Source organism: Diabrotica virgifera, chromosome 4 (genome assembly GCF_917563875.1).
Source record: "Diabrotica virgifera virgifera chromosome 4, PGI_DIABVI_V3a".
Classification (NCBI taxonomy): domain Eukaryota; kingdom Metazoa; phylum Arthropoda; class Insecta; order Coleoptera; family Chrysomelidae; genus Diabrotica; species Diabrotica virgifera.
Window position 1 is genome coordinate 153,021,529 of NC_065446.1, and position 18,906 is coordinate 153,040,434.

Here is an 18,906-nt window from a genome sequence, read left to right on the forward strand (position 1 = left end):
GAGCAGCACGTCTAGAAATAAGGTAAGTGCTTGCAGCTTGATGATACTCCTCCATAGATCCATACCGAAGGGCGTTGACGCCTAATAACGGTGTATATACAGCGATGAGCACGATAATAACCGGCAAAATAGCGCAAAAGATCGAAAACGTAATAAATTGCGAAACAGAAAGAGATGAAACTAGTGGAGGTGGAAATGATCGTTATCACAGAATTACATAGTTTCCCACCTTTAGAAGTCTGTGACAGGAGTAGTTTATAAATTTCTACTGTCACAGTAACAGTTGTCATACTCCTCTGATACGTCTAAAGATGGGAAACTATGTAATGTAATGTTAATTTATACGTTTATAACGATCATTTCCATCTTCACTAGTTTCATCTCTTTTTGTTTCGCAATGTATTATATTTTCCATCTTTTGCGCTATTTTGCCGGTTATTAGGGCGTTCATCACTGTATAATATATATGTATGTGTGTATCTCAGATTCAAATCCAACTTGCGATCAGTTATAAGTTTACGAAGCCCCCAAAAATCATTTCTGGCCTGTTCTACTCTGCTGTTTATTGCATTCTGAGGGTTCAGAGACCTTCGTTCAGCAGGCAACTCAAGTATTTAAACTGCCTAACTTTTTCGATTTCTTGTTCAGCGAGATGTATCTTTGCATTTTGAATTTTGGAAACTATTTATCTCTATAATCATTGTTTTTGTCTTCTTGATATTTATTTTTAGACACAGAGCTTCACTTGCACGAATTGGATCATTTAAATGGCATTGAAGATCTTTGATGTTATCTGCCGTTGTGTCATTCGAATAACTGATGTGGTTAATAAATTCGCCGTTTTCGCTGGTTCCAAAACAGATTGGCGATAACTATTACATTTGGCATCCAAGCCCAACTCTTGTAGGTATTAGTTCTTGTTTTACAGCATTGAATGCTTCCTCATAATCGATAAAACAGATAGAAACTTTCTTTCTTTGATCTAAACAATTCCGTATTAATGTTTGCATAATAAAGATTGCCTCTCTCGTGGCAAGTCCATTTTTGAAACCAAACTGACTGCAGCAACTGAGATCTTCACATTTCTTAATTAATCTAGTGTGTATTATTCTCAAAAACGTTTTAAACAGTGGCTCATTAGGCTGATTAGTCGGTGATCCTTGCAAAAATGTGCACGTAGTATTTTCGGTAGCGCAATAAATATAGAGCGAAGCCAATATTTTGGAATCTGGCCTGTAACGTAGATGTTGTGGAAGCTTCACAATAATCTCTAGATTTTCTTCATTACGGAACTTTATTGATTCTGTATACATATCAACTGAGATTTATTACTTTTAAATAGTTTGGTAGCGTGTACAGTACAACCTTAGCTTTACAAATACTTGGGCCATACAAATGGTCTCCCAGTTGTGGTGGTTTTGATGTTCTGTGATCGTTGAACAGATTAGCTGTGTGCAGTTTTCATTTACTAAATAGTTCGCTAGGGTTTACTATTAGTTTATTTGAGTCTTTATGTAAAACAGTGACGTATTTTTTCTTGAAGATACCAGCAATTGCCTTAATTTTCTTGTGGAGATTGAAGCTGTCGCCCAGTTTAAATAGATTTTCAGAATTTTGTAAATGGATTCCGTATACATACTATTTATAATCTTCAAGTATGACTAAAATTATTTTATTCCCTAATATTGAATAAATCCCATTTAAAATTACATTGTTACTTCACGCACACTTTAAACCCTTCACGAACTGCTATCTATAATGACAGTTTTCACAAACTAAAAACTTATACATAATATGACGTAGAGTAGATAAACTATTTTTTTGTAAATTCACCGTAAATTCGTTTTTTTTAGGTCTAACTCATAATCTGTACGTATATAAAGTTGCACCGTTCAATGAACAGGCATGTCCTTTGAAACAGTTGTTGGTAAGTGAACTCATATCTACTAATGTAAAAACGAATTTACTTAATTTTATTATATAGAATATAGAATCACTTATAATAGCATCTATGTTTATATGGGAATAAGCCATAATTATTAGTTGTCATAAAAATTAAAATGTTTTAAGTAGATAACTAATGTTTCGAATTACATTCCGGAAATCGTTCTTAAGAGATTATTTAAACAAAATCTTCGAAAATGTATAGGTAAGCAAGTTGTTATAAGGTTATCTCTTTTCAGATTGTCATACTTCGCCTCCATCTGGTAGGCAACGGCATGAGTATGAGTATGGCTGAAACATCTGAAGGTATTGGCTTTACTCTAGGAATATCAAATTCTGACTATTTTGTGTACCCACTAAATTTTGTTTCTCAATAGGGCTTTTCATTCACAGTCATTTGTTTCGAGCTTCTGTCATGTGTCACATAATATTAATATATCTACGTCATACGTTATTGCCATATAAGAATGATACAAACCAAAGACGTATGACGTAGATATATTAATATTATGTGACACATGACAGAGGCTGTAAATCAATTGACAATCGATGAAAAGCCCTATACCATCCCAACGTGTTTATATATGATTGTGTAGTCTATATATCGTTATTTTGGTTGTGTAATAGACCAGGGCGCATCTGTAAAAATAGTACATTTTAATGCTAGGAGGTGACTCATATTTGTTTTGCAGAAATTGCTTGGAAATAACTCATATAATATTATTTGAGCTATCCTCCCACTCAAAAAGGTCCGGAACATTGTTTAAATAATCAAAATGTCAAAAAATGAAGGAAAAATTCGATTTTTTTCTTCTTTATTTAATTATAACTTTAAAAGTATTCATTTCCAAGAAAAGTTGCACTGACGTAAAAGTTGCGTAATTAAATTTACAAGATATGATTGGCTATACATTTTAAAAATTGTCACCAAAAAAAAACCACAAAAAACAAGTATGTATTCGCATTTTACTTTTTTCAACCATTTCTGCTACACTTGTATTTTTTCAGAATGTTGCAGGACTGAAAATAAAGCAGACAGCAAATTGAAATGCATTTGGAATTTGCAAAATTAAAATCGGATAATTAGCTCTTGGTGTCAGGAACTTTTTTAAAATAAATATTAATTTTTTTGCTTATAAACAAATAAAATATCTTTTAATCTAGGCAATCAAATTAAATTTATAAAAGCTCATTGGAACGGTCTTTAAAAAACGCTTCTTTTAAAAAAGTTAGTAATTTCCGAGATACAGACTTTCAAAGTTGAGTGCCATTTACAACAAAAGTAAACAATAGGTAAATTTTTCTTGTGCTAAAATATTTGTCATTTGAAGCTCTTTCTATGTAAAAACTTATATAACGTGTGAAAATCACAAACACTGTTAAAAAAATTAATAAACATATTCCGGATCAGTAAAAATACTAATTATTGAGCTGAGAAAAAAATGAAATCTATCTTTCAAAAGGGAAATATAAAAAAATTGCATTATCTTCGGTTCTAGTGAAGCAATTTTTATCATTTTTTTGACTGATGTACCTCGAAGCGAAAATCACCAATAACGTACTGATAAATTTTAATTTTTAGTACATTTCGATATAAATAAATAAATTATTTGTTTATTGCAAAATAAAAACACGTACTCTGTCCTTTGAAATAATACTTTTATTTAACAAAAACTTTCTTTGTTCATATATTTTGAAATGATAGGCCGCGAACACGCACCGACAGCTAGAACCATGGCAGTTCCACCATCCGCGCAGCACGGTACCCCACTCATTTCCACTTCTCCGAAACAGCCCAGGCAGAGATATACTTAAGGAGGCCACCGAACGGACATTCTCCCGTTTTGAAGCGACAGCTCTGGGCTCCAACTCCAATGTTTATATTACTGGATAGAGAATGGAATTACCTTTCAAATGAGCTATCACACGACCCCTATTCTCATTTAAAAATCATCGATGACGTCATCACGCCCAGATGGGTGATGTCACTAGTATGATATATATGCCAAAAAGTCGTAATTTAAAAATTGACCTGTTTCGGGATTTTTTTCCAAAGTTGTCCATTCTCGAGAAAATGAATTTATTCCAACGTTTACGTGCTCACTGTATATAATATATACACACTTTCCCCACCTGACTTTATTGGATTTAGATAAGAGTTAAGAATTATGCCGATTTAGTACAAAAGTTTATGTTAAAAGTTTCAAGGTCCTAGCTCTTCCCAAAATCTATTACCATAACAAGTTGATAACTATGCAGTTTTCTGGCTCTTGTTTTATCTCCTTTTTGAATAGTAGTATTAGTTCGCTGGTTCTCCATTCTTCTGATATTTTATTGTGTTTTGTAATTCTGTTAAATAATGTTAAAATTGTTCTGTCATTGTTGCTTGAGAATATTTCAGTAATTTTCTTGGTAAATTACGTGCTAATGCCAGTCTTTATCTACAGCTTTTTAGTTCTTCAGCTTTCCACGTGTTTTTCGAACTTCCTGCGTGGTGATATAGGTTTTAATTTTATTTATTTTTATTTATTTACGCTATAACCACCAGGGTTATTAGCGATCTAGAAAATATAACAAAGGTAAAGTTAGTAAATATTACAATAATTGATACAGTCCAAAGTTTTTGATAAAACTTATGGTGTTTTTAACGTTCGTGTTGATTCCTAAGGCTTCCTGTATATTCTTTGGGATAGCGTTCATTTTCTTGTTGCTTCATATGTTTTGCACTAAGTTAATATATGCTTCACGAAGAGTGATGTTTCACAGTTTTCACACATAGGCGGCACAGTTCGCGTAAATAGGTGTTTATGTTTGCGATGCACTCTACTAATTTTCTACGCACTTAACACTTTATCTTTTATTTCTGACTTCAGGTCATCGGAAGAAACCTCGTTAATAAGAATGGAGTCTTGGCTGAATGGGCTAGTCTTTAGAGGAATTTACAGATGAGTCGGAATCTTCTTCCGACAATGTTGTCAGAGTTTTTATTACATCGCCTAAACCTATGTGTTTGCCAAGTTTTCCTATTAATTTGGTGCTTTTGGTTTTCATTCTTTTGTCGGTATAATATGGATGTAAGTCCGATAGAAACTTCATAAGTGCATGAGAGTCTTCTGAATATAATTTTGTTACGCTGATTATGTCTTTTGTTCCTTTTATATTTTTGAATAGATCCACTACTTGATCGAAGCTTAGTAATTGCATTTTGCTTTCTACATATTCTCTAACTGGTTCTAGTAATGTTTGAAGATTTGATGTCACATCTGTTAAGTTTTTGTCATCAGTTTTGGTTTTTTTCTTTAATTGAAGTTTTGGTTTTCGAAGTTGTCTTCGGTAGGTGGTGAGATTGCATCTTCTAAGGTTATTTTTCCTGTTGCTTTGTTCGAAGTTATCTGGGGTTCGTGAGTATTCGTGTGTGTATTTTTATTTGCAGGTAAGTGTTGGCTTGTTTCTGGTGAGGTTGATTTTTGTGTTTGGGTATTATAGGGTGACTCAGACGATGTAGGTGTTGCGATTGTAGTGTTAACTGAAGAAGTGGTCACATGTGTGGGTTTGTTTTGCAGTGAAAGTTGTTGGGATGGGTTTATTGATAAATGTGTGATGACTACTGTTTATGATGTGGTTTGAGAAGGCTTAGTAAGTGTGGAGGGAGTGGTATTTGAAATTGTCGGTGTATTTTGTAAATTATCTTGTTGAGTATGATTTATTGATGAATTTTGTCTTATCTCTGTTTGCACTGTATTACATATCATTGTAAGGATGGTTATGAGGGGAAATATTTGGACAATTAGCTGCCTGGTGTCCAGTTAATTTGCATTTGAAACATGTTTCGTTTTCGTTTTGGTCTATAAATATGCGGTATAATGTTTGTTCTAACTCGATGATAAAAGATTCAGGTAATACATGGTTGTCTGGCAAAGGTGAAATGAAAATTTGTCGTCGGAAGCTTAGAATATGACTGAAAGCAGGATTGGTTGCTCCTATTCGTAGGTATGATATATCTGAGAGAGGATTTAGACCTAGTTTTATTAATTCGTCTTTAATTAAGTTAGAAGGTATACTTGGACATACACCTGACAGAATTAAGCGGACTGATGGAGTTATTAATCTTCTTGCTTCTAGTATATTTCCATTTACTTTTATCTTCTTTCTTTCTGCTATGAATTTATCTACTAAGTTTTTAGATGATAGATATATGCATATTCTACCGTTTGATATACGGGATGCGAAAATTATATTTCTTGGTTCTATATGCTGACTCAATCCTTCAAGATAGTCATTAATTGTACAATTCTCTAGAATGTTAAATAAAATAGCTTGTTCTCTGTCTGGGGTTAATATATTGCGTGGTTGGCTAACTGCTTTTGAATATGATGCAATTTGTTGCGGTTGACTTGAGGATGACATCTTTTAAATTTATTTAAAATCTAACATCGGTGCTGTTTTACAGTTTTCGCTGCGATATCCGTTCATGGAATTGGATAATATAAAGATAATTGTCGTGATCTATTGAAACATTCAAATCCAAATAGACCCAAATAATAAATTTTGTCTACTCACAATTAAAACATTCCGTATACAAATCACTTTTCACTAGTAGTTTTTACTTTAATTACTTTTAAATTTGTTTCTGTAATTACTATTTAACTGGCACGATAATTGAGTACCAAAAATACGTGTTACTTGGTCGCTTGTTGAACATCCTTTATATAGGTTTGTTCTAGTGTCAGTTTCAAACGGTTTGAAATCATCAGGAACATGCGCATTTGTTTGATGGCATTCAAGCAAACAGATTACTAGTTTGAAACTACTGGTCGGGCGTTCTAACGACAGTAAATTTTGATTTGAAAACTGGCGTCAAACGGTCAAAAGAGTTTGCGGATTTTGTCCGGATTTAAAGTTTGTGCGTTGCGCAGTGGAATTATTTGTTTGACGTTTGGAAATTTTAAATGAAAGTAATAGGTTTTGACTATGTTACTTAACATTATTTACGTTTATAATATTAATTTTTAATATTTAGCATAAATTCTAATCTAAGCTCAAAATTATAAATAAAAACCAACAATTTGACGTTGGTATTTTACTCCGATAAAAATCGTTCTATATCAAAAAACAGTTTGTTAACAGTTTGTGGATGGAACATGCGCAATAGAGCAGTACAATAATTTGGTGTCAAACCATACAAAACTACATGCTAGAACAAACCTTTTATCTTCTTCATAACTAACATATTTCCTTTTATAGACCACAAATATTACGTTCCATTTCTTTCAAAAACGATCATTTTTTTTTTCTTTCTACGGATCAATGTGTTTCGTATCTTACTGTCTTAATATAATTATTGTAGGTATTCCTATTTTGTCTTAATTGACATATATTTAAAATAAGTTTTTCATTTTCCACATTTTTTCTTCTAAAATAAACGTTTAAAATATACAATGTCCCATTAAAATAAACGAAGTTAAAAAATATTTTTCGGTATAGCCGGAAGGAGCAAATAGGTGAAAATATTTTCGTTACACAGTTCATTATTTTTTACAAAATAGTGCAAAAATGTGGTTTTTTGCAATTATCTCCGTTAACTATTTATGGATTTTAACTTATAAATATTAGTATTACTTATTCGTTTTTTCATGATACACAATTTTCAGCATACAACTTTTGCTGTAAATATGATACTAAAAATGCTATAGGCAAAAAACAATATTTTCTGATTTTTGACAATATTTTTAATTAACTATATCATCCCTACGATTTAGTACCGTCAAATACCTGTATTGATTTTTTCCCGTTTTTATTTTTCTGCTCTGGACTACATGTACGGCTTGTTTCTTGTTCATTACATGGATCATTTTATTGTTATAAACCATTGTGTGTGTGTGTGTGTGTGTGTGTGTGTGTGTGTGTGTGTGTGTGTGTGTGTGTGTGTGTGTGTGTGTGTGTGTGTGTGTGTGTGTGTGTGTGTGTGTGTGTGTGTGTGTGTGTGTGTGTGTGTGTGTGTGTGTGTGTGTGTGTGTGTGTGTGTGTGTGTGTGTGTGTGTGTGTGTGTGTGTGTGTGTGTGTGTGTGTGTGTGTGTGTGTGTGTGTGTGTGTGTGTGTGTGTGTGTGTGTGTGTGTGTGTGTGTGTGTGTGTGTGTGTGTGTGTGTGTGTGTGTGTGTGTGTGTGTGTGTGTGTGTGTGTGTGTGTGTGTGTGTGTGTGTGTGTGTGTGTGTGTGTGTGTGTGTGTGTGTGTGTGTGTGTGTGTGTGTGTGTGTGTGTGTGTGTGTGTGTGTGTGTGTGTGTGTGTGTGTGTGTGTGTGTGTGTGTGTGTGTGTGTGTGTGTGTGTGTGTGTGTGTGTGTGTGTGTGTGTGTGTGTGTGTGTGTGTGTGTGTGTGTGTGTGTGTGTGTGTGTGTGTGTGTGTGTGTGTGTGTGTGTGTGTGTGTGTGTGTGTGTGTGTGTGTGTGTGTGTGTGTGTGTGTGTGTGTGTGTGTGTGTGTGTGTGTGTGTGTGTGTGTGTGTGTGTGTGTGTGTGTGTGTGTGTGTGTGTGTGTGTGTGTGTGTGTGTGTGTGTGTGTGTGTGTGTGTGTGTGTGTGTGTGTGTGTGTGTGTGTGTGTGTGTGTGTGTGTGTGTGTGTGTGTGTGTGTGTGTGTGTGTGTGTGTGTGTGTGTGTGTGTGTGTGTGTGTGTGTGTGTGTGTGTGTGTGTGTGTGTGTGTGTGTGTGTGTGTGTGTGTGTGTGTGTGTGTGTGTGTGTGTGTGTGTGTGTGTGTGTGTGTGTGTGTGTGTGTGTGTGTGTGTGTGTGTGTGTGTGTGTGTGTGTGTGTGTGTGTGTGTGTGTGTGTGTGTGTGTGTGTGTGTGTGTGTGTGTGTGTGTGTGTGTGTGTGTGTGTGTGTGTGTGTGTGTGTGTGTGTGTGTGTGTGTGTGTGTGTGTGTGTGTGTGTGTGTGTGTGTGTGTGTGTGTGTGTGTGTGTGTGTGTGTGTGTGTGTGTGTGTGTGTGTGTGTGTGTGTGTGTGTGTGTGTGTGTGTGTGTGTGTGTGTGTGTGTGTGTGTGTGTGTGTGTGTGTGTGTGTGTGTGTGTGTGTGTGTGTGTGTGTGTGTGTGTGTGTGTGTGTGTGTGTGTGTGTGTGTGTGTGTGTGTGTGTGTGTGTGTGTGTGTGTGTGTGTGTGTGTGTGTGTGTGTGTGTGTGTGTGTTTGGCATCAGACAAAGTCTATCAGACCATGATGTAATTTCAACCTAGTAATGATTGAGGAATATCGTCTGGATACAGGGAAGGTGAGATGAGGAATGTTCTTTGGCAAATCTTTATGTATCCTATAATAGTGACTTTGCGATTTTTCACTAATACTTGTATATAACGATTCCCAATCGCTTCTGATTTTATTTCTGAAAATCGCTTTAAGATCGTTTGCGGCTGTTTCATAGATAATATTATCTAAATGGCATGCGTGTTTAGCTGCTATATCTACATCCTCCTTGCCAATAATACCAGCGTGTCCTTTCACCCAAATGAAACGAACTTTTCTGTCAAGCTTTCCCAGGTATTGAATAATTTTCCTTATGTCATATATTATAATGTTTTGTTGGGTGAGAAAGTAATGCCAATAGTACTGACTGAGAATCTGTCAAAATAGCAATTTTCTGAACCTGATTTTTTAAGCACCATTGCAGCGTTTTTTAATTTCTAATGCCTCGTCTGTAAAGATAGAAGTAAAGTCGGCCACACGATGCAGCTGTGTATGACCAGTGGATGGTACATAAAAGGAAAAACCCGAGCTGTCCCTAGTCTTTGATCCGTCTATGTATAATGCAACTTCATTATCCTGTGTTCTCAAAATGGATTTCAAGATCACATTATTTAAGGATGATAGATTTGAATACTCAGGAAATATGACCCTCGGTTTAACAACTAAGGTGTCATACATACTTGCATTCGTAAAGTGGGTATTAAGTGTGGTTATGAATCGACTTTTCCTAGGGGTAGGTATCAGTACAAGCATCAGCCAAAGGAGGGGAACGTTTTTTTGACCAGTAACGATTGGTGAGATTTTCAATATTAACTAAGTTAATTTTATTAGACAAATACATATTACATGACCTATATTTAACCATATATTTTGCAGCTAAATACTGTCTACGAAGATATAAAAGAGGTTCTTGAGCTTCAGCAAGAATTGCATGATTTGGTGATGACAACATCGCGCCCAAGCATAACTTAAGTGCTTTAGCTTGGATGCGATCCAATATGTTTAAGTTACTGGTAGAAGCTGATCCGTATAGTGTACACCCATAATCCACAATCGATCTTATGTAAGCTCTATAGAACATGAGAGATGTATTAGAGTGAGAACCCCAACTTTTTCTGCATATAACTTTGAGGTACGCCACTGTGTTGATAAACAACGCAATTTTGAGTGCTCTGATATTTCATCCGAATTTCGGAAATATCGAGAATTAGAAATTGTAAGAGTGAACTGTGAGCAAATAATATACTACAACAAAGTGCTGAGAGTGTTAGTGACACAATAGGACTAATAATATTCGAGGTAGGCTGAAATCAAAATAACGTGGCGTCTTATCTGTTGGTAGGGATTTATCTATCCGCAAGGTTGAATTGTAGATGATCGTTGGAGCTAGCAGATAGGCAACACATATTACACATTCCATAGGCGTATCAGAGGAATACGGAATGGATGAAATGAGCGAGATGGTTAAAGAAGTAACAAACGGAATGAGAGAGATAGCAAATGAAATGAAAAAATGAGAACTGAGCGTAAAGAATTAATAAAAATTGTCAAATATTTAACAAGTGAATGGAAGCAGAGTTTGGAAGAAGTAAAAGAGATTAGAAGAGAAAATGAAGTAATGAAAACTAAAATCAGGGTGCTAGAATATAAACTTGAAGCTATGGAAAAGAAAGAACGTCGAAATAACATTATTATCACCGGATTTGAAACTGCAGGAGATACTATAGAGCTAAAAGAAGATATAGAGAATCAGTTGCAAACTTTTCTTGGAACAAAGTGTGAGATAAAAGAGATAACGAAACTGAATAAAAGAATGTGCAAGTTAGAATTGAGTACATATGGTGATAAAGCAGACATAGTGAAAAATAAGAACAAGTTAAGACATGTTAAAGGAAGAAAACTTTTTATTGATGATGACTATACGATCCAAGAAAGAGAGATTCAAAAACAACTAAGAGGATATGCAAATGAACAGAGGCAAAAAGGTAATGTTGTAAAAGTTAAATACCAGAAGATCATTATAAATGATGAAATATGGAAATGGAATATGGAAATTGGCAAAATTGAAAAAGAGAGCAACAGAGCTAATCCAAAAAACTAATAAAGGCAGAGGCGGACAAAACAATGACAAATTCGGCAATAAAAACGGAAAAAGAAATGGAACTGAAAGTTATAGATAAGAAAGGAGAGGTATGGAGAACAGCGACATGGAATGTTAGAGGAATAAGTGGAAAAGAGTTAGAATTAGTAGAAACCCTTAGCAACACAAACTATGCTGCAATAGCCATCACTGAGACAAAAAAAAGGGAGCTGGGACACAAATAATAGGAGATGGAAATCTATTAATATACAGTGGTGTAAAGGAAACTGAACGGGCCAGAGCAGGAGTAGCCTGTTTGATACCCAAAGATAAAGTAAAAGGTATAAGCAATTGGGAGTTCATCAATGAGAGACTATTGAAAATATCAATGAATTGTAGTAAAAGCGATATTATAACTTTGATTCTAATATACGCACCTGGAGAAAGTGACAAAGCAAACGACAAAAATCAATTTTGGGAACAACTACAGCAGACAGTAGAAGATTATGAGGGAACACTAATAATATTGGGAGACTTCAATGCTAGAGTGGGAAACGAAAACATGAAATGGCAAGGACCTATAGGTAGGCACGGAGAACACACAATTAATAAAAACGGGAAAAGATTGCTAGAGTTTTGTATAGATAATGATTTAGTTATAGCCAACACTTTCTTTGAACACAAGGAAATCCACAAGATAACAAGAGCAATGCCCCAGCGAAATGAAAAATCAATAATAGACTTCATAATTGTTCCTCGAGAAAAAAGGAGTAAAGTTAAAGATGTCAGAGTGAAAAGAAGCTATGATATAGGTAGTGACCATTATCTACTAGAAGGAGTATTCAAGAATAACAACAAAGTCGAGGACCGAAAACAGATACAAAACAAAAACTATAGCGGAAGAATAAGAACCTATAAGCTGAGAAACTTGCAAACAAGAAATGAGTATATAGAAAAAACAGAAGAACAGTTTTCAAGGATTGAAAAGAGAAGACAAAGTAGAAATGTGGAAGAAAAGTGGATCAGATTTAAGGCAATACTATTAGAAACAGCAGGGCAAGTTTGCGGGTATACCAGAAGAAATAATCATAAAAAGCAGACAAGCTGGTGGAACAACGATATTAAAAAAGAAGTCAGAGAAAAGCAAAGGTTATGGAAAATGTACATACAAAAAAGAAATCAAGAGGCATACGATAAATACAAGGAACAGCGCAACAAAGTTAAAGTAAGGATAAAACAAGAAAAGCAGAACGCCTGGGAAGAATTTGGAAGAACTATGGAAGAAAATAGTACCCAAAATACAAAATTATTTTATAGAGTATTAAAGAATATGAGAAGTAAAACGGAAATTAAACTACAGCAGATAAAAGATAGAAACGGAAATATAATAACTGAGGATGAGCCCATTATAGAAAGGTGGAGAGAATATTTCAAGGAACTTTTAAAGAATGAAAATACAACAGCAGAGAATCGCACACAGATAACAGACGAAACACCTGAAAGAGGACAAGAAGACGTTTATGAAACTAAAATAAAGATGGAAGAAGTTGAAGATGCACTAGAAAAACTAAAAGTTGGTAAAGCAGCAGGGATCGATGGAGTAGATGCTGAATTATTGAAATATCTTGGACAACAGGGTAAACAAGAATTACATGACCTACTAAATTTAGCGTGGACACACACAAAAATCCCAGAGGATTGGAACATTTCAATAATACTGCCTATACACAAAAAGGGAGACACGAAAGAGTGCAGTAATTATAGGGGTATATCACTTCTCTGCTCAGCGTTGAAAATCTACGAAATTATCCTAGAAAAGAAACTACGAGAAATAGTTGAGCCTCGACTGGCGGATATACAAAGTGGATTTAGACCATCACACAGCGTATAAGATCATATATTCACACTACAGCAAATTACTGAAAAAACACTGTTAAAAAACGATACACTGTACCTGGCGTTTTTAGATATGAAAAAGGCGTTTGACATGGTCAATAGAGAAGGAATATGGCAAAGCCTGATAAACAAGGAAGTAGATGAAGAACTTGTAAGTGTGATAAAGAGTTTGTATGTCAACACAAAAAACCAGGTCAGGACAAGTAACTTAATCTCCGGCGAATTTTCTAATAACGACGGGGTTAGACAAGGTGGAGTGTTGAGCCCACTGTTATTTATTTTCGTTATGGATGAAGTTATTAAAAAGTGTTGGAAAAAACTAAAAAATGCGCTATAGGGTATAGAAATTTGCAACAAATAAAAATTGAAGCCTGTGCATTTGCTGATGACATTGTATTAGTTGCAAGAGCTGAAAAGGCTCTCGCAGATAACATTAGAATCTGGGCTGAAGAACTAAAAAAATACAACTTAATAATAAATATGGAGAAAACTAAAGTAATGACAATAGCCAACAAAGAAGCAACTGTAAATATTGAAATCGAAGGGCAAAAAATCGAGCAAGTAGAACTCTTTAAGTATTTGGGAATAATGTTAAACAACAAAGGTACACAAGAAGATGAAATTGGAAAGAGAATAAAATTGGCAACGAGAACTTATTATTCACTGTATAAAAATTTCCTAAACAAAAAAGAAATATCGAGGAAAACCAAAATGACAGTATATAAAACTGTATATATGCCAATTACAATATATGGGGCAGAAAACTGGGTACTTAATGACAGACAAAAAAAAGATTACAAGCTACAGAAATGAGATACTTAAGAAAAGTGGTGGGAGCAAGAAGATTAGACAAAAGAAGAAACGAAGATATAAGACATGAATTACAGGTAAAATCGCTCAACGAAAAAGTTGAAGAAAAGAAGTTAAAATGGGCTGGACACATGATAAGAATGAGTGGTGAGAGACAAGTGAAAATGACATGGGAGGCCAAAGCAGTGGGTAAAAGCAGGAGGGGCAGACCAAGGAAAAGCTGGAACACTAGTGTAAACGAAATACTCAAGAAAAGAGGAACATCGTGGCAAGAAGCAAAAGTTTTAGCAGCAGATAGGAAGAAGTGGCGTAAATTTGCAGAGAGTATTATATAAAGGAGGAATCCTCGACACCTAATGGTAAAAGAGGCAACCGATTATGTATGTATGTAACTTTGAGTAAATTTAGACCTTTCTCACATCTTTGCTTAATATAGCTAATATGATTGGTCCATAGCAATTTACTATCCAGGACAATGCCTAAATACTTATAACTAGTAACTGAAGGTATAGTATAATCATCGATAGTAATAAAATCTTGTGTCCGTAATCTGTGCCTAGTAAAGCACAGTTGGACCGATTTATCAGACGATATACTAAAACCAGAATAGGAAAGCCACCTCTTTAAACAACCCACAGCATGGTTGATTTTTTGCAAATAAAGATCATATGTCTTATGGGTGACATATAGACAAATATCGTCCGCGCACTGTATAATTTTAATATTGTCATCCAACAGATCATGCAAATCAGCTGTATATATATTAAAAAGTAAAGGACTTAGAATATACCCTTGAGGCAGACCATTGTATATAACGCGTGGTCCATGTAATATGTTATTGTGGTCTCAAACATATATTTTTCTATCCTTGAACATATACAAGATATTGGTTGTACTTTGGCATTAATACCCATTTGAATCATTTTCTTCAACAAAATATTCAAATCTACCACATCATATGCTCCTTTTAAATCAATAAATAAGCAGAGCAAGTATTCATTTTTTCAAAAACAAATTTGAATATCGGTCACTAAATTTGTTACAGCGTCTATAGTTCCATGACCCCTCCGAATTCCATATTGCTCACTCCGTAATAAAGCGTTACTTGCAACAAAATGTTTTAACCTAAGTTTGATCAATCGTTCAAACGTTTTTGTAAAGCATGACATTAAAGAAATTGGTCGGTAAGATGAGGGTAAACTTAAGTCTTTTTGTGGTTTAGGAACGAGGCATATGATAATATCTTTAATTTGTTCTGAATAGTCTTGCTTCATCCACCAATCATTAAATATATTTAGTAAGTACAGCTTTGCAACTAGTGGAACACTACATAAAATTTTATAAGTGAAACCATCTAATCCGGAAGCCGTACTGCGAGAAGTTTTAAGTGCTAAATCAAGCTCAGCAATATTAAAAGGTTTTGACATGTAATCAGACTTTTCATAATATAAAGGTTTTTTATCTTTATTTTCCGAAAGAAAATTAGAAACAGATGCCGGAGCTAAATTATCTAATATTTTACTTATTAAGTCTTCAGACAGAGGAAGCGTTTTTTTGGAAAAGGATTTATTGCTAATATATCTAACCACATCCCATATGTTTTTAATTTGTGTACTACTTCTATTCAGTTGATTTACGTATGATATGAGACTATTCTTGCGTTTTGTGTAGAGTTATTTAGTTTTAGCAGCTATATTTTGATAAGCTATGTAATTTTCAAAATTGGACAGATTTTTGTATTTTTGTAAATATTCTTTGCGCTTCGATATCATATTTTTACATTTCTCATCCCACCAATAAGGCCGAGTACGTGGTGTAAATGGTTTTTTTTTCTGGCATGGAACCGGAAACTGCCGATGCAATTGAATAAAAAAGGAATGCTATTTTTTCCGTATTGTTTTTAAAATTATTTAGTGAGGTTTTAGCAAAATTTGCTTCTATATTATTCTGAAAGAGTTGCCAATATGCCCGTAAATTATTCCACTTAGTCGTGGGATTAATTAGAATTGACGAATAATTTGTCTGAATTTCAATAATAATTGGGAAATGATCTGAACCTAGAGTATCCAATGTTACTTCCCATGATATTTTATCAGCTAGATGAGGATATATGATTGTTAAGTCTACTGCAGATTTACGACCGTTAGGTGACATTCGGGTAGGCGTACCATCATTTAGAGTTACTAAATCAAAATTGTCCATGGCTTCTACTAGAATTTTCCCATTCTTATCATCTAGAATTGGATCCCATGAGCTGTGGTGAGCATTGAAATCACCACAGAAAATGGTAGAGACAGCAAATTGTTCAAACAGATTAGACCAATCCTCTTTGCTTACTTTTATGTCTGGCGGTTTATAAATTGATACAATATTTACATCTAATTTAGGAATATGAACTGCGCATACTTCTATATGATAATTAAAGTTGTAATTAATCGGTATTTTTGTAAAGTTAAATTGTTTACTTATGTAAATGCCAAAACCTACATAACCATCACTCCTCAATTTTTGTATAGAGTTATAGCCTTTTAGACGGAAATCGTAACCCGGTTTTAGCCATATTTCTGATAAGACTAAGATATCACAGTACGTCGTATTTAAAAAATGTAATAAACTCGCTTGATTCGACAAAAGAGATCTACAATTCCATTGTAGGATTCGAACTATGTTTTTATTGATTTGTTCTGTCATGTTGGGTTATGTTATAATTGCTATTTTCTACAATTATATCTTCACTATTGTTCACTTTATCAAATATTGAATTAATAAAACTAATAATGTTATTATCATTTACCGATTTTGGATTTTTTATTGTGTCTATGACGAAAGTAGATATTTGGCTAATTATTTTGTCTTTGAATGTCATAAATTCGTCACGGTAAGGGTTTGGTAGAATTGAAGTATGAGGACGATCTATTCTTTGCTTTGGCACCGGCAAAGTAGTAGGAGTCAAAGTTGGAGAAACTGGAGAAGAATTGTATTTTCGTCGTTTCTTACTCTGTGTGGAATCTTGTGCATATGAACTGGTTCGATTAGTTTAGGATTAGATAATAAATAACTGGATTCATTGTTTGTAGAAGTGGGAAGTTCTGGAAAATTTTCTAAGTTATTAAATATGGCGAATCTATTGTTGGTAGCTATTTCAGCGTACGAAGGATTAATATAGATAAATTCAGCTTCTTTGCAGGATATATTTTCGAAGGCCATTATTTTTTTAAATCTCAAACTGCTTTTTATACACAGAACACTCTCTAGAAATAGAAGGATGCCCACTGTTTTGACAGTGAACACAGTATACCTCATCTGTATCACACCTTAAATCTTTTGAATGATCTTTAGAGCATTGATTACAACGCGATTTACCCCTGCACTGAGATTGAACGTGACCGAAGCGCAAGCACTGCAAACACTGTACTACCGGGTGTATATACGGCTCGACAGGAAAATTTACCATGTTAATTTTGACACAATCAGGGATTTTATTACCTGCAAAAGTTAGAACAACAAGCTGTCTCTTTGCATATTCGGTTTTATTTGTATTATTATCAACTATTTTCCGTGTTAAACGTTTAACCTCTGTGACTGGAATATTGGATTCTATCGCCTTTAAAATAAAATCTTCCGTAAAAAGCTATCAACCTCTCTAATTATGCCTTTTTTATGGTTGAAGAATTTAGGAATATATGCAATTAGTTCATTAGAAGTAATAATTTTTTGATTAATTAGCGAATTTGCAATATTGAAGGTTTTAAAAATAACTTTGACACGTTTTAAGCCAACAGGATTGATATCAATAATGTCTTTTTTAAATTCACCTACCTGCTGAAGATAAAAACCTATTCTAACCGGAAAAAGCTTGCCTAGGTTTTTATTTGTACTCTCTAAAAATACACAATAAGGCCCTACATCTCTAGCAGAAAATTTGTTACTTAAATCATACGTCCTTTCAACTGTTGTTTTCATATCCGTTGTTTGTTTAGATTCCAAAGCGGGCGGTCTTTCTGGACCGCCCGAATCGTTGGTCATATTAAATAATAATAAGTTATCTTACCTTACTTGTGAATTTCCACAAAATAAACAAAGAAACTAATAAAAATTATAGCAATTATAAAATAATTAACCTAATCGCTTGATCGCACCAAAAACACTACCATCAAAAAACAATGTTGATACGAGACTGAGCGGTATACCATTGAATATACTTTATATTTCAGGAAAGGAAAAAAGTTTTTTTCTCGTGTCTTAATACACAACATGGGGCACTTGAGTTTGTGTCAAACATAGGAAATATAATATCACCTTCTGAAATTGTGCAGAAAAGATGTACCTGGGAGGCACATATAAATGATTGTGCTAATAAATACTTTGATATAGCAAAAGAATGCTTTCATCTTATTGAGAGTGATCTGAAAGGGCTGGAAACTTGGAAAACAATTGATGAGGAAGTTCTGGCGTATATTTGTAAAAATAATGCTGAAACGACACTTGGTAAGTACAGCCTTTGAACAGTTTGATCAAAGATTTTATTTATTCTTGTAAATGAGAAAACTGTGAAATTTGAAGTAATTCAAATCTTTGACTTCTCAACACATGACCCAAATATTGTGGTAGGGGAGCCCAAGCGGGGATTTTTGCAGTTACTCGAGCGCGTCAGATTATCATATGGGGAGAAACCTGGTACCCTGCAGATGTACCTCTACCATATATTCGCTCTTAACACAGGGAAGTTCATTAAGGGGGGCCCGAAAAAAAATATTACCTTAAAAAAACTCGAAATTGTCAGATTAAGACAAGGCAAGTTAAGTACATGCAAACGAGTGTATATTTCAAAAATCTGACGATTTGAGCCGGGCGTAAGGAAATGGGTCCCACAGTTTCACAAGAAAAAGCGAATATTTCGCGAAATGAATGACAGATCGAAAAACTAAAAAATACGTGCTCAATATT

At 34.4% G+C, this 18,906-nt stretch overlaps 1 protein-coding gene across 2 annotated transcripts in view; it reads left to right on the top strand.

Annotated features, from left to right (window-relative positions):
- Nucleotides 1-18,906, top strand: part of LOC114333982 (uncharacterized) — a 231,404-nt gene that overhangs the window by 21,247 nt on the left and 191,251 nt on the right. For both annotated transcript variants that reach the window (XM_028283985.1, XM_050648432.1), the window contains exons 2-3: nucleotides 1,854-1,927; nucleotides 18,174-18,447. In XM_028283985.1, the coding sequence (XP_028139786.1) occupies nucleotides 1,854-1,927; nucleotides 18,174-18,447 (348 nt within the window). The remainder of the gene's footprint in view (nucleotides 1-1,853; nucleotides 1,928-18,173; nucleotides 18,448-18,906) is intronic.